Raw genomic sequence first — 25,273 nt, 5'->3', positions numbered from 1 at the left:
CTTTCTTTTTTTTAAATTAGATTGTCATGCCCCAGAGGTGCTGTGGTCTCTCTGTCTACTAAGGCGTTTATATGAATAAGGCCCACACAAACATTAAAAAGTGTTTAAAAATTATCCAACCGTACATCACACCGCATTAGCACCCCTTGGATTTTATAGGCCTCCCTAATAACGAAGGCAAATGAGACATACTTCAACGTTATAAAACTATTCCTGACAGACTGCTCATAAAATACTTCTGTGTTTTCATATTGTTCATGGCAGACTGTGTATGAATATAGGATACCTGCCAATCATTGATTCTACTTGATTTTACTGCTTATAGCAATACTAGTAGATACAGACCTACTTTTATATACTATATATGGAAGTACATGCATATACTTCAACTATTAACGCTTGCTTTAAAGTATATAGCAACAATATTCTGTTTAACTAACTTGATATCCTTTGACAGCAGTAACTTCCTCAACCACTGTTATTGGAACAGAGCTATGCAATACCTCCCACTAATGTGTAATATTAAGGTATTAATATATAATGAATAATGTATTCCCCTTCTCTGCTGCTTTGAATAACTCTTCAACTGGAAATGGGCAGGTGGGAAAGATCTGTTGGTTACTGCTCTGCTGATATGCACAGAGGACAAACATGGGTAGGCTGGCAAAAAAGAGGAAAAATTCTGTATAAAAATGTAGTTGCATGATTGGGTTTATTTATTGATGTAAAGGAAAAAAGGATGGGTTTTATTCAACCCTTCTGGGCACCGGAAGAGATGATTTCTTAGCTAATTATGTATAAGTGTGTTTGTATATAATGGGCAGATAGTCAGATTGCCATCAGGCTAAGTTTAGAAAATTTTCAGAGATGTCCAAAAGTGTCCAGACACCCAGTAATTCCCTTGAATTTCAGGCACATCAGAACTGCTCAGTCTTGAACCCTACAGAGCAAATTGTAGCTCTCCCTGCTCTTGAACAGTTTTTATTTCAATATTTTTCTTGCATGTGTATTAGAACCTGGGAGTGACGAACAGATGGCTGAGAGGGAAGGCGTTATGCCAAGGAAGAGGAGATTTGGTCCAAATATAGATGGGTTTGGTTTGGTTGCTTGCTTTCTTTTAAGTGCATACAATAAAAAATCCACATTCTCTTTGATGGTGGGAACATTGCAATACATTATTTGTGTAAGGGAAGTATTCTTTGAACAGTATCTTTAGTGGATTTGATACAATGTCTGTGGGGAGGAGGTTGTATGGATCTTGACTGAGGTTATGGAAACTAGATTTTTCTATTCCAGTTTTTGTCTCCTTGGAGAACACATATATTTCGGACAACACAGGGAAAATTCCATCTCCCTTATGTTGAAGTCCACTTTCAGAAAACTGAGATATAGCATAAACTGTATTGACTGAAATTTATGCAATACTTCACAGACACAAAACATGGCTAATAATCTATTGAAATAATTATACAGTGAGGGCTATTTTTTCCAATTACGTTATTTATTTAGTCTTAGCTTCCATGGCTGCACTGATAGAAGTGTAGTTCAGTCAGGGCCAGGGAATGTTCCCAGGTCTGAAACTCAATCATCTAGCCCATTAAATTGTTAGAACTGTGCCTGTGATGGCTTTGGCGTGGGCAAACTGTCACTCTTCCAAAACAATTTCTGGGCATGGATTGAAAACTAGCATGGGCCAAGAACCATTCCCAGTAAGTAATCTGGACATTGCCGTGCTGCTTGTGACTCTATGAGGCTTTAAGGACACGGACTTCATCATGCCAGTTGGCCTGAGGACCACAGAACGGTCCTGGGCACAAGTGAAAGACAAATATAGATAAAATTGAGGAGCCTAAAACCAGACTAACGTTTTTAGTGGCTCATTAACTTGAAGTTTCTCATTTTCTGTTTTCTTGCTACAACATTTTTGTAGGTCTTTTCATCTACAGCTCAGCTAGCAATGAATAGGAGAGGGAGCTGCCAAGATTTCTCAAGTTTAATCCTAAAAGCAAACCGAAACGTAACCCTTCAGTGCCAGCTCAGCCCTGTGCCAACAGCTGGGTGTTCTGGAGATTATCACTCCCTTCAAGATGCAGCTCTCTGCTAACTTTCTGAAGGCAGGCATGTGAATATGAAAAAAATAGACATTATTAGCAACTAGCTTTTATGCTTTTCTGGAGAGCTAGGTGGAGCATAGGTATCCGTGCCTGCCTCACACTGACTATCTGAGAGCACATGGTAGATGGGAGCGTAGCGACCCGAGAGCTTTCAGACCAAGGACAGAAGAATCTCATGAGAGAAGGTGCCAACATATTAGGAGTCTGGGAAAGCAGGGGGACAGGATCACTGTCTGTGGACCTGAGCTAAAACTGACTGGATCCCACCCTATACAAATAATGAGAGGAAATATTACAGATCTTTTGTCACTGCCTCTCTCTGACGAAGAGCTTTTTCTCCGTCTTTTTCAACAATATTCTCAATGAGATGGGTGTCTCCTGAGGAAGACCACTGCGAGGGGATCCCAGGGATGCATCGGAGTGATTAATACAAACATCTTTGTGCTTTCACTCATAAACAAACAAACAAACAAGTTGTTCATTTTTAAAATGTTATGAATAGCTTCTATATTGGCTGTGACAAGAGGGGTATTAAGGAACATCTGAGGCTAAGGTACAGATCAGTATCCTCAACACAGTGGTGAGGGGTTATCAGCTTTAAGAAACAAAACATCCTATATTTCTGTTTGCTCCCCAGCCTGGCAACTCCCACATAAAGCACATGATTATACCTTCTGGAATCAGGAACAAGGGTGGGGTTTTTTGACAATTGTTTTGGGCTTTTACTTGTTGGCAGCTAAACATGCAATTCAGTTTTCAGTTTACAATTTCTGCAGCAGAAGAGCCTTTCAGAAAACAATTTATATTGCATATTTCACTATTTTAAGAAAAGAGCAGAAATAATAACCCCCCAGACTCTACAATTCCAGATTTCCAAATACTGAACCTACATCAACTGATGGAAAAGAAAATAAACTACTTACAATAACCATTTCAAACTGGCTGGTTTCTTACAGACCTGTATCTTCTCCTGGTAGACCAACCAGAATGCCTTACCCTTAATTCATGAGCTGTTACATTTTTGTACATATATTTTACAGATAGTTATTAAAATACTACTCTTCCTGTAAGTAATGGCATTATTTTCAGAACCTTTGCATTTCAAAGAGCTGCTCGGAAGAGAGGGGTCACTGCTCAACTGCAGGAGCCTCTGGGCAGTATGGAGCATGTGTTCCCGCAGGAAAAGTTGCCCCCTTGGACAGGCCAGTGCCCTGGGGCTGTCCACCACCACCACAGGGTTCACTGGGCTGCTTTTCTATCCCTTCAGTGTCAGGGACTGCTCTTATGGGAGTGCTGGGCATCAACTCCTGGCCTTTGATGCACCAGGTTGAGCAGATGTGCTATTTCAGTCAGTGCTAGGGATGCTAAAGGGGCTGGTACTTGAACCTTGGTCAAGAGGTGCCTGAAAGACAGGAATTGTCAAAAAGAATTTGAATTTTATTCAAAATTAAGGAAGTTGCGAAAATACAGTTATGGGAAGAAAATGAACTGCACTGGTGGACTTGGCAGTTTAACTTTACAGCTGGACTTGATCTTAAAGGTCTTTTCTAACCTAAATGATTCTATGATAATCCCTACCTGCTTCACGTTTTGACAATGCACCAAGACAGACTCTTCTAGAGTTATTAACAGCTTTTATCTCATTGCCACATTGCCACCCAGCTCATCATCAGCTTTTGAATCCAAATGTCAGTTTGGTTTTACTTCATCAAGTGGGCCGCCAAGTCTATCCATTTCTGCATTTCAGCAGTTTTCCTCCTCTGTGATACTAGTGGTTTTTTCCTACTTTTTGTTTGTTCCGTGTTTTTTCCTCTTGAAAGCATCACCTTGACTAGCAACATAATAAGGCCTGGGCTGTCAGGGAGTGCACAGTAACTGCTGGCTGGGATTTAGAAGGGTGAATGCTAAAAATAAATAAATAAATAGATAGATAGATAAATAAATAAATAAATAAATAAATAAATAAGGACTAAGCCATTTGCCATTTCTGGATTCCCAGAGTTCTATGTCTGTGCAGCAGCCTAGCCCTGAGGTCATGCTACTGCCAAGGGCTGCAAAGGACTGGACCATCAGAAACAGAATTTTTTCAAACTTTTTGCAATTTTGTCAAAGTTCAGCTGACAATTAGCAATCTATATTAAAAAACTACAGGCCCTAGAATCAGGTTTTCACGTGTTCTTTTGACCTAAGCTGCAGACTTGGCTAGTGTGTCTTGACTCAGTTTCTATATTTATTACCCCTGCCTTAAAAGTCAAAGGTTCACAAATGCACAGTTGAACAATCCTTTCAAAGGGATGTAGAGTGAGACAGAGAGATGGGATGCTCCTGTCCATGCCATGCTCCTACTATAACGACGACACATTAGTGATCCCCTGGTGCAAATAATACATTCCCAACTTTGTTTAAATACTTAGGAGGCAGGTATGACAGTATTTGTTTACATGCTTTGGGTGAGGTCATGCCATGACAGCAGTGCTGAGAGTTTCACTCTAGACTGCAGTCAGCGATTACCTTTCCTCGTGCTCCTCCATCTGCCCTGCATGAACTTAAGAGCTAATCTTCTTCCAGAAATGTTGGGCTCCAGCCTAGGGACCCTGCCTGTCTCATCTGCTGTGCTGAAATAACCCTACTACTGAAAATAGGAAAAGCAGCTGGTGTGGCTTAAACACTTCTTTACTCTCACAAACCAGATTTACTTCAGACTGTGCTTTCCAGGGGCTCTTTTTAGGATTTCTATCTGATTCGAAGGACTAGATCCTACAGAATCCTCTTCTCTTAATGCTTGGGAGCAGCAGATACTCATTTCAGGTCTTTCAAACCAGCAAGTACTCAGAGTACCTGTAGAGTGTCATGGCTGAAAAATACACATACATGGATCTGTCTCAGTTTGTATTTCCTCCTTGATTTTTCTTCTATTTAAAATATTTTGTAACGGTAGCCTCAGTCTCACTCTCCTTTATCCTGGAGAGATTTGTGGGCTGGTAGTACTCCTACAATCAAATGAAAAGACTCCAGATGCTGGAGCTGCCCCATTGCTAGATGATGTGCACAGATAGGCCTGTTCTCAGATGGATATAGCTCTATTAGGAGAGGTTGAATCCTTTTCAAATAGTTGTGTTTTTCTCTTTCAGCAACTCTTGGCCACACTCTCCCTGGCATGAAGGTGGGAGGAGAGGTCCATCAGCCTCCACCAGCATATGTAGTACAGTGGGACAAGCTGACTCCCCTGCACATCCCCATGGAGGTTCAGCAGCCCCAGTGTTTTTAGCTGATGCAGATGTAGGTAGTAGCAGAAAGAAAAGAGGTGTATGCAGAGCTGCTGAGCGACACCGTGGCCTGTCTGCTATGCTGCAAACCAGTATGGCATCAGAGGCAGCTGCTCTGGCTGAACTGGGGAGCTGGGGCCACACAAAACTCCAGCGAGGAAGCCTACTCCTGCCTTAATAACTCAGACCTCTGCCAATCCAAGCGTTGCGCTGGCATATGACTGCTTTTCTTTAGTCAAGTTTTGCTAGCTAATGTCTCTCAGGATGGGGCTGTAGACCTTCCTGTGATACCTGTAACAGCTATTTTGCCGAGTTAAAAACTCAGATTTACCATTGGCTTTTACACAAGTTTCTAATGATGCAATTAGCTGATATTATTCAAAGCTGTTATTTTAGTTATTGCTTGATGCAGTTAGATATTTAATTGCTTATTATCGTTGATTACTTACATTGATTACATTACCTTGATTATAGGGTTTGTTATACAAACTGATTGCTCTGTCTTGATTATAATGATGTTGTGCCATGTGAGTAATTAACTTCTCCACAAAAATGCATGAATTGTTTATTCTGTTTCTGGCAATGTAACTCAAATAGACTATATACAAGCCAGCTCCCCCCTTTCACCTTAATGCTATCAGAATATGTAAGAAATATGTAACTCTCTGAGTATACCGCTGCAAGAAATGTCATTTTGCAAGACATTAACGTTCACTCATCTGAAATACTGTATACCCTGCTAACTGAAATGTAGGCGGTTTACATTTATAATGCTCTTTTGGATTTATTTTACACTAAAGAGAAAGAAAAGAGCCTGCATTAAACGCATCTAGTTGAGCAATATATATCTTGAATATCTACAAATACAAATAAAATGCTGGAGGTTTAATTGATGTTGCAGTGTTGATTTTAATTTTCAGGGCATGGCACACCACTGAAAGGGACCTTTAAATATTCTCATTATAATCTAAGCAATGTAATAACAACTTTATGTATGATTTTTCTGTGTTAGGTATTGACAGAAAATACACAGAAAGCAAGTGTTTATGCCCATCAATTTGCCATCAAAGCTCCCCATCATCCCTGTAAAAGGAAGAACCCCACTGACACACATCACAGGCCAGGCTGACAGGGCTTGTCCAAATGGAAGGGAATGCAGAAGTAGACCCCAAATTGTAGCAGAGTAAAAAGCCATGAGAGAAACCCCAGGAGGAATGGAAAGACACCAGTTAGAAAATTATGGTGGTCTAAACAATTAGAGAAACGATTCATGCATACCCTGATTGCTCAGGTGCAATAAGCTTTTCCTTATCTCCACCGGCTTGTCATTTTGAAGCTCACATGCATTTCAGAAGATCAGAGATGTTCAGATACATGTATTCAGTGCTCCAGAGGCAAAAAAGTCACTGGATATACCACTGGCTGGGAGTGCAGAGAACTGCACTGAGGCATACACACAAGGAAATTCTAGGCAAGTTTGGTAAAAAAAATAATTAACAATGATATGTAAAAAATATACTTTTCAAACTTGGAATTTCTCATCCAAGGCTAAATAATTATAATAAAAGAGAGAACTTTCATAATCGGTCAATCCTGGTGCAACACATATTTTTAATAAACTCTTAATAGGACCATAAATAATCATGAAAAAAACTATATTGAAAACCTGGGAACATACCTTTCATGGACATAATTTGCAACTGATTAATCATCCACCCAGAGAAACAGAAATTCCTGCTACATGCTATTATTATTCATAGTAATAATGGTTTCTTCTTAAGATGAAACATAAAACCTCTGGCTTTTTGAAACCTTTTGCTAGGGCAAAACACAGCATACTTAATACCCTAAATGTTTACTCCAGTAGAATTCAAGGACTTTTACATGCTTTGCCGATTTAGAACCATGTGAATAAATAGCCTTTTCCTTTTTTTCACTCCACTAGTTTCTGTATAGTGTAACTCAAAGAATTGTTTTTCCTTTGACAAATGATGGGGAAAAATGCCAAGTATTTTCACTGTTGTCTGAAGTCTGCAGGTGGTTACTCCCTCTCCCCTCTATGTATCTGTGTAAAAGCTTTGATTTTTTTCATAGAACAGAAACATCTGTTGACAGTCTAGGAACATGTCTGAGAACAGGAAACAGTGAAGGAAATTATCTTCTGCTGGCAGCACATCAGAGGGCAGTAGATTATACTATTCAGAGCACACTGCAAGCCCTTTGCCCCAGTCACCCACCTTTCTTAGGACTAAATAGTAATTAACTTGCTTTGTATGCTTTGCATAAATTCTATCATGGCTAGTGCTTTGAACAGTAAAGGTTAAAGATGGAAGTAGACAGTAAATCCCTCCTGACTCAAGCTGCTATTCTACATTGCTAAAAAAAATCCACCCCCCAACTCATTTTTGGATGTATAGGAGCCACACATGCAGAAGACTACAATCTATAGAAACAGATGCAGATTACAGAAGGCTATAATCTACATACAAATGCAGAAGACTATATACTATGGAAACTAGAATACCAGTGTTATTTTAAAGATGGGTCAAATCCTGCTTCCTTTCTCACCTCTCATATTATTTCTCACATTCATAATATGACTATTAATGTGAGTAAAATGTGTAGAATTTCCCTCCATATCTCTGGAGTTTATTTACAACATACTCAGTGGAGTTCACACCCACCTATTTACACTGGAAGGAAAGCTAAAAGAAAATTATTCCATTTTCAGAGCCAAAGCAATTGAAAGTGGCAAATTTGCTATTACCCAAATGCACTAAATACTCTACCCTGCTGTGCATTGACATTGCAGTCTCTTTGAGACAGGATCATGCAATCAAATGGCAGTGGCATTTAACCATTAGCTTTCATATACTCAAATGTGTGGGTCATTCCCTTAATGTTTTCTGAGAGTGCAAACTCCTAATTTAAAAGAGTAGTCTTCCTCCCTCACTATTGCAAGCAATTGTAGTAAGATGTCCCTTACTGCACCTTCAAGGAATTTTTACCTCAAAGTTGCATTACTGCAGCTTGAATGACCAAAATACTAACATGAATGAGGAATCTCAATGTGGGCTATTACATCTCCACGTGGGAAGCCAATGGACCCATGTTCACGTCACGGGGCTAGAGGAAGCTGGACCAGTCCTTGGTTTTGCCAGCAGTGAAGGCTTTTGTCCTACACAGTGGTGCAGATGAAGAGCCAGGAGGGTCTGACACAGCCTTATCTCTGCCCCCACCCCCGGGGCTGCGGAACAGCACTAGGAGACCATGTGATAGATGTAGAGAGATGCTGCTGGGAAAGGAACTGGGAATCTCCTTTTCTTTCCCATCAACAAGCAAATAGCTCTTTGGCATCTAAACACAATGTGTTCTGTCTTAATGGTTTAGGCATTTCTGTTTGGTTGGCACAATACCAGCCCTTTTCCCTCAGGGAAACAAGTCACAGCAGGGAAGAATAAAGGGATTTTAAAGAATCTGCAATTCGGCTAAACCTGAAAGGAATTTCAGTAAAAAAAAACCACCAAAAAAACCAAAGCAGAAAGAGGAGCTGTATAACCAAAGGGCTTTTATCCCTGCCCGTGTGAGAGGCTCTGCAAACTGGAGGGAGAATCTCAAGAGGTTCTCCATAAAAAAGGCCTGACATTATTTTTCTTACTGGAAAATATCTGGCAACCAAACTAAAGCATCCTACCAGCTCCTCTGTAATGTCAATATATTCAGGCTGTATGCATAGTACTTACCTGTCTGGAAACAGAGGAATATCAGACTGCAGATTCATGGGAACAAATACCCTGAAGCCCTCCCTTGCCTCTGCGTTCTAGCCCAGAAAACACCAGTGAGATGATAGTTTTTCTGACAAGCCCTTCGATGCATCTAATATATTTATTATTGGGTTGTCCTAAGTGTCACCCAGTATCTGAGGAACAGTGGTTTTATTAGAGATATTATTTCAGTTATGTTCATGTTAAAGATTGTAGTTCCTTTGCAGATTTGAAGACCAGCAAACCTGGATCAGAAATCTTGATAAATGGTTTTCAACCAATTTCAATCTGTGAACCCCTAGACATTTTCTAGCAGGACAGGTCCTGGCACCACACAGAGAGACCTGCTGACAAGAGGCAATAGAGTTTTCACCTGACCATAAAAATAGTTCACAGGACCCTTCTTCAAAGACCCTTCTCTAGAATGATCTTCTGAAAAACATAGGCTAAATAATTTCATCCCAAGACACCTGCATCAGGTTCGTAACTTCTGGATAAGCTTCATAAGATCATGTTAAAAGAAGCTTGGTATTTAAATACTTCAGTGACAGAGAACCATCAATAACCCTGACAAAGCTGTTCCTGTAATTCATTATTGTCACAACTGTCTGCCTCATGGTCTGAATCTGTTTAACATTGACTTCAACCCACTGCACTTGTGCTTTTGTGTGAGAGATTAAAAGCCCTCTGTTATCAGAAAACCTTTGATTATGTAGATACCTTAGAGGGGCCAAGATCAATTTGCCTCTCAAGCTTTTCTTTGATAAACAAAATAAATAAAACTTGTGAGTACTATTGCTAATAGGTGCCACTCCACATTTCAGGTTTTTATTCTCTGAACTCCTTCCAGTCGATAATGCCCTTTGCAAAGCACAAAGAAACACCAACCATAGCTGGAGTCAGTAATCTAGCAATGGTCTCACAGGCTATATCTACACCGCCAAATAAAGGCCACAGACCAGTCTCTGGACCTGAGGCCACATGGTCCCATCCACACTGCTCACACCTGCACAGCTTAGCATTATCCCTCTAGTTCAGATTTGTTCAAGAGAGCTTCTGGGGGTGCTCTGAAACTGAGCTGACGTGGCAGTTAACCATTAGACAGAGGTCTGATGTTTGAGTTTATATTCCACAGCAGCAGAGTAGACATGGCCACTAACATGTTACCAAATACCTGTCATTATAGGTAACTCAGCTTGGTCTTGCTAGTAGACACTACTGTCCAGTTATACTGTCATTATATAACATGGCTTATGTTAGCTCACTTAGCTACAGTATCTCCCTGGAAGATTCCTTTACGTTCAGAATTTTTTACCACATTGATGTTTCATCCCTCCTTAGACTTGCTGCTTTCCAAAACACAGTGGCTCCATCCTAGAGCTACAATGTCCTTCTTCTCTACTCTGCTTATGCATCAGATGAAAATACTAGCATGACAAAAAGGCATCCAAAACCCCCTCCTTTGGTCCAGGAAGGTTCTTCTGGCAAAAGCACAATTACATACAACAGCACCAATGTAACTGTGGTTACTGTCAGGGAGACCTTTACCTGAAAGCAGGTGATTTTGATTGTGTGCCAGAGCAGACAGCAATGCAGAGCTTCCAGGTTCTGATGTGGCTGGAAGCAGCAGACATCTGTAGATATCTGTAACTCATTCCAGGGCTCTCAGTTAGGCTGGAGACCTGTCCAGCATGAGGAGCTCCTCTACCATCTGGATTGCAATGTTCAAAGAAGAGTTTTCATCCTTTGATTTAAAGTGTACTCAACTGCATTCGGATGCATGAACATAACTGTTAAGCGAACGCGGTCATCTTGCATTACAAAAGAGAAATCTTGGCAGATTGCCTTAAGCTGGTTGCAAGAGTCCTCCTTTGCTCCAACCCTTAAATTAAGTTCATAAAAAGTAATTCATTCCCCCTTGTAATTAATTGGTACTGTAGAAATGCTGTCTGTGCTTCCCATCTCAGTGTCAGATGCAAGGTCTAATACTACTATTAACACTGTGGGATAGCTGACCGTTGGCTTCAAAACGTACTGCTTACAAACTTAAGCACTTTGTGTTTAAGAAGTTTGTCAAGAAAACATTTTTCACCTCAGTGGACCGTCATTATAAAAATCACTACTGAAGTAGTGCTAGTTTTTAGTTATAAATGTTTAGTGCTCATTCTGCTTAAAAAAACCAACCCAACAAAAGTCTTTATGGAATATTCTATGCCATGCTATTATATTAATGAGTCATACAGGACGAAAGTGGAATTAAAAGTAATTAGCTGTAATTTCATCTCATGTAGCACCATGGAGAAATTAAAATGCATTTACTGTTCTCCAGAGAAGCTAGCTAACTTAATTGCAATGAGAAATTACTTACTGAGTTGTGTTTTCTACCACCAGTCGTCAAGGTAACAACTTCGTTAGACATGGAATATGACTATTTGGTTTCTTCTTCAAAGGAAAGGCCAACAGGCTTGCTCAGAACATTTTCAAATGGCTTTTTAGGAGATCTGGCCCGAAGCACACAAGGCTTTGGGGCATGACAGAAAGCTTGTGTTACATGCCATGGGCTTATGGAGTCACCCTATAGTAAAATGCAGTGGTTGTCAGCGAAGCTCCTGGGCTGCTGCGACTCTTGCCTGCCTGCAATCTGCAGAAGGAGCTTCGAAGGAGGGCAGGGGAGTGATGTCCCCAGGCACTGCGTGTGCGATGCTCAGGCAGTGCTGGAGGTGCTCAAGCATCGCGCACAGGCAGCACCTGCCACCGCCACCCGCAGCGCGGGGACACTGCCGGGAACCCGCAGCCGGCTGTCGGGCAGGCATCCCAGCCTGCAGCACTGCGCTGGCGGCAGAATCATCAGGTCTTCACGGCATTTCACGCTGTGCTGCTCTGACTGACTGATGCCCCGAGCGGAGGTACCTCGTGCTGTTTCATTGTTTCAGCCATCATCGGGCTCACCGCCTCTAACCCAGCCCAACACTGGCTTTAAGCCGAGCCAAGCCAGCGCTGCAGCCCCAAGACCTGCTCCTGCCTTCCCTCTGCTCCCAGCCATGCCTCCCCACCGCTCGCCTGGGGCTGGCACCCACAGGTGACTGCCTGCCGGAGATGAACTGGATGGGGCACTCCATGGGAGCCAGCTTAGCGGGGATGAAGCACAGGGGTGAGTTTTCCCTTCGCTCTGCCTCAGGCAGGCTCCCATGGCTTAGGGCAAGAGGTGAGGCAGAATAGTGAAACCAGGAGAAGGAGGGTGCCACTTTTTGACCCACATTTAAAATCCCACAATCTATTCTTTTTTTACTGCAGACAGCTGGCCTGTACTCTGTAACCCAGAAAACACCAAGCGCTGACGTTTGCCAAGGCTGATAAACCTCAGGGTGCTAATGGAGCTTCCCTGCTCTCTTCAGGAGCTTCCCTCCTCAGGAGCACTGTGTGGCCAAGGTGATTTTGCAGCTTTTCAGTCTAAAGGCATAGAATACTACATAACTAAGAGTATTTCACATGTGGTCTCTGTGAGAAAAAAAGCGGCACTCAGCTCCCTGATCTGGTTTCTGCAGCCCAGAAAGGCACAACACAGAAAGAAGAACAGAACTAAATCCTTTTGGACAAGCTGAAGGAACCAATACCCACACCCACTCACATTATTTTCTGCTGGGATTGGCTGGGACTGCAGTTTTATAGTTATTTGTTCATTGGATGGGGGCTGCCATCTCAGTATTACTTAGTACAGCAGCTTTTGAGCTCTACCAACTCAATTTGCATCAGCATCCTCCAGATGAAAAGCTCCATTTTCCCATTGCCATGTCTCTATGCTTCCCTGAAGGTAAGTTTACATAATGCCTGTCTTATTAAACAGTATAAACATACATAAAGAGAAGACAAATATCTCAAGTTTAGAAACTGAACTCCCAAATCTATAGGTAGTTACCCAGCAGTCTACAAGTTGCACTTAAACCACGTGGGTCCTGTTCAGCTACAGGTTCATTTCAGGGCTTATTGCCTGATGATATGTTCTATTTTAATTAATTACTTAAGCCACCTCTATTAAGAGGAAGAAACTAGATTATCTGAAAATGAAGTTAAATCAATGTGTCACAGAAGTGGCTTTGCAGAAGAGGAGAGGAATCCAAGGAACAACTTAACACTGCCTGGTTTTATGTGCATTTTACATCTCATGATGGACAAGCAACTCTGCTTTTCCACAGCACCCTCCTTTCCCTTACACACATTTCCATCTAACATCTACATGAGTTTTGATAACTTCAGTCATCAATGTCAAGCTGGCACATAAGGTCAGAAGGAGTGCAAAATGGGACCCCAGGACTGGAGCCTGACTCTTTTTCTGTTCCAATTCTTGCACAGCTGAAGAGCTGAAAATAGATTGCAAAAATCTGCTATTGTAAATCAGAATATAATGTGTTGTCTCTGCTTTTAGGCAGGATGGGATTTGAACCTTTGCTCAAAGTGAGTGATGTCATGCCTAGGGCACCAAGAAGCCTCTCCTCTATTCATATGCAGTCACATTAAAATGCCTCCACTAGACAAGATCACTTATCATGTTTATATATAATATATTCTTTCAAAGCCACACATTTTTACCCCAGAGGTGCTACAGTTGGGACCTAGTCTCCTTCAGAATAACTACTGTTTGCAGAATTATCTTATATCACGAAAAACCTACAGATGGTCTCTTATTTCACTTCACCATTTCACTACTATGATCCAAGGCAGTCTGTAGGCAACCATTTGTGTTTGTGCTTTCTACAGAAGATGAGCAAACTGCCACTAATCTTGGGCAGGATAATCTTACAGATAAATGGATTTTTTCCTTTCTCTGGACCAGTTTTCCAAACATTTCACATTTCACCACTTTCTCAGTTTCTTATTTGTGGACACTTAAGAAAAATCTTGAATGGATTAGGGTCTGTATGTACAAAACTAGCGGTTTGAAATTGCAAAATAACTGAGCAAGATGCTCTTCTCCTCTGGCTTTTATAACATGATTTCCCTTAGCATAGTTCATTTCAGGTTTCAGTTCCTAATACAGTACCTTATCATACTGTTTTTTCAAATTGCTAGTGATAATGAAGTACGTCATGTTGCTGGCTACCCATAAAAGCTAACCTGAAGTACATCTGATTATTCTGCCCATTTGTCACTTCACCATTCACAATCAGAAGTTGTAAGCAGGTTATAATCTTTCGAAGGGTCACCATCCATTACACTATCCAAGCATTCATTCAAAGATGAGTCCATTCAACCCACCCAGATAAAAAACATGGAGACTGCTTTTAGGAGGCCCCTGAAATATGAACTATTTCAGAGGAACATCCTGGAAGCACTTCTAAGATACTTCAGTTAGACCAAATAAGCTAAGCTTTTCACTGGATCTTACAGGTGGTTCTCCAGAGGAACCCAGCTCCAAGCACACGGGGACAGACAGACAGGACAATGCACATGTGCAGCAGTTCTGATCCTTCCATTGCACAACATAAAATCAGTCTCTTAAAAACCACTTCCTTTTAAAGCAAGTTCATGCCTGACCATAAACTGCATTAAAACAGAACTTCAGCTAAGAGGATGTAGCAGTAATCAATGATAAGGTACATAAGGATCATTATCAAAGTCTTAGGCTTTATTAACACAGAAAATTCAGCCCAGTTCATGCTTTAAAGAAAGCCAAAAATGGTAATTAAAGGGCAAGTAATAAAGCATCCAAACGTTTTTTTTTCTTTTCTGTTGGTGATACACATTTAGAAAAGAAATCTAGTGCAACTTTAAAAATAGTTGAACTTGAATATGAATTCTTTAATTGTACTCTTTTAGGTTTTGTACAGCATCAATGTAAAATCTTGCATCTGGAATAACTCCGGGCAACAGTTCAAGCTGACTAGGTGGCAGCTTGGCAAAGAAAAAAAAAAAAGGGATGTGTTTGTGGACGAGTTGAATATATGGGTGCATTTGCAAAAGTGATGGCCAAGTGCATAATGGGCTGCATTAGCAAACCATCACCAGTAGGCTCAAGGAATTGATTATTCCTCTTTGCTGAACGCTCATGAGGCCACATCTCAGTACAGCATCCAATTTTAATCCTTCTCCAATATAAGAAAGACCTTGACAAATTACAGTATGACCAGTGGAGGGCCACTAAATGATCAGAAGACTGAAGGACATGATATACCAGGATGGGTTGAAGGAACTGCATTTGTTGAGGGGAAAGGAAGGCTTAAGGGTATATTTATTGCTGTACTGAACTACCTGAAGAATTGTTATAGAGAAGACAAAGCCAAAGAGATATGTAGAGAAAGGATAATGGCAACAGTCCCAAGTTGCAATGTCACTGTTCTATGTTCCAGTGTTCTATTGGTATGATCTCCAAGCTCTGCAAGCTCTGCTTTTTTGCCTTTTTTTATTTTTTTCCTTTTATTAGTGGATCCCCTCCAATAAATCTGTCTGGATACGGTCCATGAATTGCACTCAACAAGATCAAAAACCAGTTCTTAGAGTCAAACAGAGAATACTTCCCTGGCCCTTGCTTTCTCTTAGAGCTTTCAGGTATATCCAAGTTTATCCCATACTTCAGGAAAATGCAACTGGCCATGTGTCAGTACTGATGTTCCATGATTCCCAGCTGAGCAAACAAAAAGATGATGCAAAGTCTTTGTCTCCATAGCTTAAAATATCTGCCCATGTTTTCGCTACCTGCCACCTCCCTAACATTCCTAGGAAGGCCTTGCAGGTAATTTCCTCACTTCCTAACTGGATTTCTTGCTGTTGGCTATTTTAGGTCCTGCCTGGGGGATAACTGCAAAGCTAAGAGTCATGTGGCAATGGTCAGTGCTTGCAGTCATGGATAGGAGGGTAGCAGGTACTGCAGAGAATGTGTATGTGAGGTGGGATGGGGGGGTTCCCTGTGTGGTGAGAGGAGGCTGCTCAATGATCTCCATTAGCTGTTGTACAACTGAGCTATTTGCATCTGCTAAATAACAAAATGTCTCAAGCAAACTAATGGATTCCTGTGATCACCATATTTTTTCTGAAATAACATCACTGCACATTAACTCCACCTTTGATTTGTTTCATTTGGTTCTGGATTCTTCTTTTTTTTTAAGGTGAAAAGTGCAGCTGAAGGGACCAATGGTGAAATTAACTTTACACAGTAAATTACATCTGCATTATATTTTAAGTAAGCTACTGCTATTTTAAATCAAGCTACTTTTTCTTCAGTGTTCTTAATTTTACAGGTGCTGTGCTCCAGAGCTTTCTATTAAGCAAAGTGTTTTAAAATAATCTTAAATAATTTAAATATCTCTTTTCTGAAATACATCCCTTCCCTGGAAGAATTTTTGTCAATTTTATGCCTTCTTGGGAAGAACATAAAACAGAGAAAGTATTTTATAGTTCTATTTTTTTACAAAAGCAGGAGAAAACATGCAACATTTTGGAGACAGTACTAGTCACCGTTCCACAGCAGGCACACACTAAGGAAAAGCTATAATAACGTGATTTGTCCTCTTCACACCCCTCCCATCTTGAATGAAGTTAAAAATAAAATGAAAAACAGGTGACATTTCTTATCCCAAATTGATGTGAAGGATGGTGTGTTTGTTGGCAGTCTGAAGCCCGCCTGGCTTCAGCTAGTACTTCTCCCTCCAGGAGAAAAGGGACCTGGAGCCTTGGCATCAGTACCCTGATACTGGAGACAGAAAAGTGAACGCTGCCCAGCTCCTCTTCATGAAAAGTTTATAGCTTTAGTGTAGACCTGGGCACCTGCTCTGACATGTAAGGAGTCTGTCCTTTCCCTGGACGAAGGACAGTTTAGTCAGATCCTCCAGCAGTTAATCCTCATAGGAAGTGGCCAAAGTAGTGACAGCACGACACAGGTCAGAAAATGGCTGGTGCTGGCCTGTGGGGAGTGGATTGAACGCAGTGTTACTGCTCTCCCTGAAGGAAATTAGCTGTGACACAAAGTGGACATAATGCAGTGGCAATGACACCATAGTCTGCCCGACGCACCTTTTGATAAGCCCCCACCATTTCAAATTGGGAGCGCGCTTACACTACCGCCCCTACAGATTTCCCTAGGTGTGTTAGTCAAGAGAAAGTAGGTGATGTACCTCTTTATTTCACCTGATCCTATTAGGCTCCTTATCAGACAGAGGAGAATGAGATGAAGTGAGTGTGATCACATTGACACATAAATTAGTTTTCCAACAAACGTCACTATTAAGTACTTCTTTCTTCTGTAATATGGGAAGGAGACCAGAAGAGACAGATGCGATAAACAAAACTCGGCCCAAACGTAAAGAGTGGGAAATGGATTTCCATGAAGCACGTCATGCCATGACTGAAGCAGGTTCATGTTATCTCATTGTACATCTCCAGCACTCTAAGGGATAGCTGGATGGTGACCAGCTCCTTCCAGTCTCCAGCTCTGCACAGGTAGTGCAGTCATGCCCAGTCACTGACTTAACCAGGCACAGAACTGCACCCAAGACAGCAAGATGCTTTCTTCTTGGGTGAGTGCAATGACTTTGTGCCTCGGTGCTCTCCTTCGACAACTCGCTGGCCCACTTTCTCCCCAGAGAGCACTGCAATAAGCTGAAACTTTTAGTCCGTAACAACAGATCACAGGCATGCTTTCCCAGCAAGCAATGCCACGCAGCTGTTTATGCTACAATAAAGAGGCAGCGAATACAAACTCTAGGTACTACGCATGAGATGTTGCTTCTTCAGATACAAGAGTACAATAATATTCTACTATGATACTGTTTAACTAGCCAGTAGTGTCATTTCTAGAATAGCTAACTAACATGTGAAAGAAACTTAAAGCCAAAAGAGCGTAAACTTACAAAGAAGATGCCTAGAAAGACGACAGGCCACACACTGTCCTTCAACACCGCAGCTCACCTCAGAGGAGGCGACACCATGTCTAACCTCAGCAGTGCGGGGCTGTGGCTGCATGGTTGCATTGAAGTTAAAAGGTGTGACTGTACAAGTGCCATCTGAACACCTCCTAATTATCACATCAGAGCAGGATAAAAATAAGTCTGGTTCCTGGGAAATTAAGAGACGGGTCCAGTATTTGAATAAGTGACAATGGTTTTCTGGGGCACAACCACTTAATTTTCAGGAGCAGGAAACCTAAATAGAAATCTGCTCCCCTCCTCTTTTAAGCAGCTCCCATGGAAAGGCTCCCTGGCCTTACACTAATCAGAGACAAAGTTATACCAGGTGTCATCCAGAGCAACAGCAGGGCAAGTCCAAGTAAAAGCATGACACTTCAGCATCATGCAGGGTCTGTATAGCACAAACCATGATTACAATCCAGAGTGTTTATTCATGCTCACATTGCACAACTCAGTTGTTTATACCAGTAGATGTCTCCTCTCTTGTGCAATGCACGTGAAGTTGTGAAGCCCACATTTGGTTTAAAGTCCTCTTCAATAACAGTAGAAAAGAAATCACTTTACAGGTTTATGTGCCAAATGATCCAAAGCCTAATGATTCTGATGAATCTGCTAACAGAAAATAGTTATACTGATGCCAGCAGAGTTATGCTGCCCCTCAATGAACATAAGCAGAAAGATGAACAGGCCCATGGTATTTCATAGCAGTGGGGGGTTATATACCATCATACTTGCTGTATTATGTAGCACACTACATGTGAGTTCAGACATCTATTAAAACATATAACTAATTATTTCCTGATGCTTTTGGAAATCAAAGCTCAATTAGAAGATTGGGTTTAGATTGATTTTTGGGTATTCTATCACAAAAGACAGAACAGCAAACAACACATATCTAACAGGTAAACTGGCATATTCAAATGACCCCACAACCTAGTCTGTCTTGTTCTTCTATTGATCCTTTCTGTCTAATATTTTAATTTGAACTTTGTGAGCCAAAATAATTTAAAAAAAAATGTTCTGTTTGTCTAGTGCTTACACAAGAAGGTCATGAGAAAGACTCCTAGGGACTTATAAACAGTCACAAACTACTAGCAACACTACCGCAACTGTAGTACTGTGAACACCTACAAATGTCCTTTTGAAACAGAGATAGCAATAGGTTTGGGGGAAGAAGGAGGATTGGGTTTTGAAGACACACTGGAAATACCAGTTGCTCTGGTTAAATGACCCATCCACCCCTTTGATAGCAGGCAGATGGTGAATTTGGGTTGTTTGTCATTCAGTAGGTTCCCCCTTCATGTTACATCTAACCAAAGCCTGCCGCTTTCTCCACTGTCTTTGCTCCAGCAGAATGTTCCCTTTGTGCTGTTGCAATCCACCTCCTTCTAAAAATCCCTTGGGGCCTTCTGGTGCTCATCACCATCTGGTGTATTCCATATCCTTCCTGTGCCCACAAAACCTTTGTGCAAAAGGAAAAAAATGCTGGTGGTGGTTCAAGTGCCTTCCCTTTCCTAAGCAGGTATGCATTTTAGCACATCTGTCATCACATCATTTTACATCATCTATGTATTTGGAACTCCCTGAGAGATGAATAAGCAATCGCCACTGTTTCTGGATATTGGCATGACAGGCTTTCCCGCTGATTTTTTGCCAAAAGACATTTCTCCAGCAAGCAGAACTATCAAAAAACCTAATATACTGCTAGACATAAACCAAAACAAAATGCTTTCCTGCTAGAAATGACATAAGTAATAAAAAATGAAAGATGACAGAAAATCACTGTACTTACTATGTGTCGTGCTGCAAACACTCCATCAACTACTGCACAACAGAATGCTGCCACCACGCCAAAGCTGATAAACACAATGGAGGCTACCAACTGAGAAGAGAAAAACAGATTGAGTAATGTTTTCAATACAAAACTTTAAGTAAAATAATTACACTAATTTTTCTAGTATTCTTAAATGCTATAGTTGACTTTAGATCAGTGTGGCAAGATGTCAGTCACAGACTAGTAAAAAAGCCAGAAATTCTTGATGCTGAGTTGACATACCATCAAGGTTACTAGAAAAGCTTAAATCTTTCTAGAGAAAATGAGGTCAGCTGCGAGAGTTATTAAATTCAATGGTGATTTCTTCTAAATCAACTTGTTAAATAAAACAGCAGTGGCATCCATAGGGAGCACAGCAAAAAGCCACATCCCTGTTAGCTCACATAAATCTCTAGAGCTGTATTGCCATAGTAGTAGTTCACACATGCACATAAAGACATTGTAGTAAGTTAACTAGCCCATGAACTCTCAGAAAGCTTTTATCATCCCAAACCAAAGCTTATGGTAACTTAACGCCAGAACAAAATCAGAGACTCACAGGACTGGTACCTCTGGAAGGGCTGTGCGCCGGTCCCTGCCCTTGCTGGGGCTCCCAGCCTGCACCTCAGTCCCAGGTGGGCATAGCAGAGCTCAGTAGATGTCCCAGCCACAGCACAGGGAGCGCACTGCCTTTATTAGCCTACCAGCCACAGCTTCAGGCTCAGTCCGCCTCCCAAGCTACTTCATTTATTAAATGCTAATTCTTTACCAACAGGACTATAGATGGCACAAGACTAGAGCACTGCTTTAGCATAAATGGTGGTGGTGCAGAGGGCTCGGGGGGAAGGGCTGTGCAGGTTGGGCATGCTGAGCCCCTGGCTAGCCATGCTCACTTTATCTCCGAGGATGACCACAGCTGCAGCTCTAGCAGCAACTGCAGGGATAGCACAGCCCCAGACAGAGCAGGCTTACTGCCCAGTTCACTCTGAAGGAAGCAACAGAACTCAGAAAGGCCGAGCACTGGTGTGCGCCTCCATCAGAGACCAGTCAGCATGCTGTTACCATACACTCTTGAGACAACACTGGCTTATTCTGAGGGCAGATCTAAAGGATGTAGCACTGTGAGCAAGGTAAGATGAAGTAAATTCTGAAAAAGAAACCCCATGTACACCTGGCAAGGCACTCCCTTTGGGCTCATTAGCCCCAATGCCATCACTTGAGGGAGAGATGCTGTCACTCCCTCTCAGATTAGAGGGTTTTGTGACTTTGAGGACTCTATACCTTGAGTCTGGATGAGTAGGTACCTGCAGGACATAAGGTGAACCCAATCTGCACTCTCTGGCTATGTTTTTAATATAATTTAATGTACATCTCTCACGTCTCTGGCATTTCTCATGCAAAGACACAAGAGGAACCCTTTGAAGCAACCTATATGATAGGTTAATTTCAATTTACAACACTATTAAGTTATAGTTAATAACTGCAACAGCTTAAAAAAATTCCTTGAAAACTGAGTGTCCTTAATTGATAGAGCGCATGGACCACGGTTTCAGCTAAGAATTTGGAACTTCTTTGCTATTTACTAGTCATTAACTACTCCTTCACAACATGTATTTCAGAAATGCCCAGGTATAGATTACCAAAATGTCCTGGTCCCAAAATTAACATCCATACAGTTCACATATGCCCTTTGCCTATACAAAATACATACCTGCATCACCTAAATACTGTTTTCACATGTGTAAAATCTGTAAGGCACCACAAACCCACTTGAAAAATGGACGCTTTAGCTTATGTTAGGCTAAGAACAGTACAATGTCAATAGTGTCAGCAGGGGACACAGCACTGGTGATTTCCTTAAAAAAGTTTATATAGGGCAAGTAAGAAATTACAGCCATATAAGCCCATAGCACTGTAGACACAGTCAGAGAAACATATGGGAATAAGAGCTCTCAGTGAATCAGCAAAAAGTACAACTTAAAAGCAAAGAATCACAGCTTTCAAATGCTTTCTGATACAGTCCTTTAAATCTTTCTTTAGCTCATGGCTCTTAGATCATGTAATCAGAGGTGAGCCAGCACTGCCACAGGGATTGCTGCGTAATTGGAATCCTCAGCGTGGGGAGGAACTGGGCACACAGAAGTGCCTGAGGCTGATGGTACCAGCTGATCATGGGAACCTGCAGCGTTCCCCTTGCAGCCAGCTCCATCCTGCTGTAAGGAGGTGGAAACCCTAAGAAAGCACTGTTGGCTGCATCACCCTCCGATCTCTGCCATCCCTTGGCTCTCCGGTATGGCAGGTCATGTCTTATGAATCTGGCTGTCGAGATCTTGGCATGCAACTCATCAGATCAAGAAGGCTGTGGGCTCTCGTAGAGAGCTATTATCACTGCAGACCAGTGGGCTGTGCTGCCCTGTGGCAGCTGCATTTGCTACAGACTCTGATCTCTTTATCTCAAAAAGCAGCAGTGTTTAAAAGTTCAGATTAAGTCATTAGCATCTGATACCTCTATCTTGTTTTTCAAGTCATAGCAGTCAATCAAATAATTAGTGGGCTTAGCCAGGTGTTTCCAAATTGCCTGAGCTCCACGTGAATTTACTGGAAGCTGACCTCAAGGTGGCTTTTCATTTCACACATGAGCAACTTATTGATGAACTACAATCCCCAAACCAACGTTTTCCACTCGTGCAGATCGCTTAAATCACCTAATGAGTATGCTGGCCTTTCAGCATTGCCATATAAGCTGTCAGAGACTGCATATAAAGGTGGACAGTAAACAGTAGTACAGACAGGAGCTATGGAGTTGGCTCTGCGCTCCCCAGTCATGTTAGTGATTATCTCTACCCATTCAAGGAGCTGCATGCAAGTTCAAGGTGGTCAGCCAGTCTGCTGTTCTTATCCATGCCTACTAGCAATTACTTCAGTGAGTAGTCCCTCTGAAATAGAAAAGGACCATTTCTTGACTGAAGACATACTAATAACAACGCCAAAGTGGCAGAATTAAAATTACACATTTATATTCTCTTTCAAACCTCCCAATGCTTATTAAGAATGTGAGAAACATAAACAAAGTAAAAAATTAATTACTTCTAAAAATCGCAGCCAAGAAAGCCAAATGAAGAGCTGTTGTAAATTGAAAAGCTAATTTTCCTGAGTGGTATGTGATTGCCAGAGTTGTGAGTTCATGAGCCTAACAGTGTCCAGAAAGAAAAGCAGTGCAGTTCACTTAAACATAGAGAATTCTTTTTGACAGGTAAAAGAAATAGCACTTTTAAAAAAATAAACACTGACCCATCACATCATGTCATCTCCATTTTTAACAGCAGTAGGTTTTGTCAGGAAAACTATTATTTATAACAACATATTTTAACAGTTATTCAAGAAACAGTTTTGCTCTTGCTGTTCCATTGCTGGGCAACCAGGCTTCTCTGCAGCTGTTACTGTCAGAATGTGTTTACTCCTGGTTCTGGTACAGCATACAATAATTTGGTTACTTGGAAGGCAACCATGAAGCCAGTTACTAAACACTGAAAGCTATACTGTGTGGGCCTAACAATCAAACCCAAAAGCCAGTTGTTTAACAGAGGTGTTTTAGCAAAAGGGAGAGCAAAACAGCACTTGGAATGAGGAACTTTAGGACACAGTGTTAACTGAAGAGCTGTTACTTAACTTCAGTCGTGTCACAGAAATATGGAAACACTCAAAAATGCAAAACTAGTGAAAGGCTGGATTGCTAAATTCTTACATGCTGCCTTCTTTCAGGAGTGTCATGCATTTTATTGCAGAATTCACCTGTCTTAGACAACCTCTGGTCCTTCAGCAGGCACAGAGCGCCACTGGCTGCACTGTGCAAGTCAGCCTAGTGAAGGCAACAGAGCCAGGGGACACCCTGTGGCCACAGAAGCTGGTCACAGACACTGTTCAGCTGTCCGAAATGCACCTGGCACAGATACTTGGCAACCAACAGTTTCCCACAATGATTCCCAGGCATGGTTTTGGAGTTCAGAGATGGCAATGGACCAGATCCAGCAGGGACTTTGATGCGGCCACCCTGGCTGCAGCCACACTCTCGTGTAAGCACCACACCTCAGGTCCCCAGGCACTTGGTGTGCTGAATCACATGCTGCTGGCACTGTGTCCCTGCTGTGTGACACGTGGAGATATGCAGCCAACATTTGCCAGCAGACACACAGAAAATCACATCACTCCCCAGAAGAAGCACCTGCTTGCTACAGGCTGGTGCATCGCTGGCTGTTTCCAACATCCCTGTGAAACACCTCTGTGAGGCTCACTGGGCTCTAGGTCTCCATTCTTGCATGTAACTGGTTTCCTCGTGGCTCTAATTTAGCCCTTACCTGTTCTCAGTCAAAAGGCACAACTGCCCAGATAATGACAGTCATTTCTAGCCCCAGGTGCTGTGTGAGATGCCTCATTCTCTTGATTTAAACTAAGTAGATGTGAGAATTGGAAACCTGGAAATTGCACGGATTTATGTTTTTGAAATCACCTCGGTATTGGATGCAAGTTACATTATATCTAACAGACTCACTTCGCTCATGCTAAATGGCTAGTTTTGCATTGCACAGCCTCCAGTGTCTCCAAGCATTCTGCTGTTCATCAAATCTCTCTGGGATTTTTCCCAGGCAGAGGAAGAATCACAATTACCCTCATCAATGTAAATTGAGAAGCACTGCCATCTAATACACTTTGCTGTGGAAAGTGAAGGCTTTGCAAAAGGCTGTGTAAATGTTATGCCACAGGTTTGTAAAGCCCTTTTTATCCCCACACAGTTCAAGCAAACGTATTCGGAAAAGAAATACATAGGGCAGTTTGTTGTAGACTGCCCCTAATATTACATTTGCCAAAATACAGTTTCATTCTGTGGGCCTTTTTACTGGTTTGATTTCCATATGTCTCCAAGCTCAGAACTTAATACAGGCTTAAATAGATCTCCTGCACTTTTTTAGTACACTGGGGATGAAGAGGCAAGAGCAGATTACAAAAATTGTATCACAAATCCAAAACAGAGAAAGACTTTCCACCCCTGGTGCAACATCAACCAGGAGCTGCATCTGTTACCATGGCACCTCGGCAGGGCTGTAGATTAATAGTCCGCAAAACTAAGGCAATTAAACTCATTGCATTGCATTTTGGATGCTGCTATCAACTAAACGCTGCCTGTCCTGTGAGGTGGGCAGTATAAAAGTACCTTTAATTATGAGTTAATTTTCTCTAATTTAGAAAGTCATCTCCTGTGTGGCCCCTTCTCCCCCCCAATGGCCACTTTTTTTCCCCTGCCCTTTGGCACAGACGTTTTGCTGCTGTGATGCAAATTAAACTCAAGCAAGGCTCCTACCACACTGGTTTTCACAACTAGGCTAATTAGGAGGTTTCTTACTACACCAGGTAATGTGCTTTA

At 41.7% G+C, this 25,273-nt stretch overlaps 1 protein-coding gene across 3 annotated transcripts in view; it reads right to left on the bottom strand.

Annotated features, from left to right (window-relative positions):
* The window catches only part of TMEM255B (transmembrane protein 255B), a 76,099-nt gene that overhangs the window by 25,490 nt on the left and 25,336 nt on the right, over positions 1 to 25,273 (bottom strand). For 2 of the 3 annotated variants that reach the window (XM_037375721.1, XM_037375719.1), the window contains exon 4: positions 19,834 to 19,923. The exons of the other annotated variant lie outside the window; for it this stretch is intronic. In XM_037375721.1, the coding sequence (XP_037231618.1) occupies positions 19,834 to 19,923 (90 nt within the window). The remainder of the gene's footprint in view (positions 1 to 19,833; positions 19,924 to 25,273) is intronic. 3 annotated transcript variants of the gene reach the window in all.

Source organism: Falco rusticolus, chromosome 2 (assembly GCF_015220075.1).
Source record: "Falco rusticolus isolate bFalRus1 chromosome 2, bFalRus1.pri, whole genome shotgun sequence".
NCBI lineage: Eukaryota > Metazoa > Chordata > Aves > Falconiformes > Falconidae > Falco > Falco rusticolus.
This window is presented reverse-complemented; position numbering and strand designations above follow the sequence as displayed.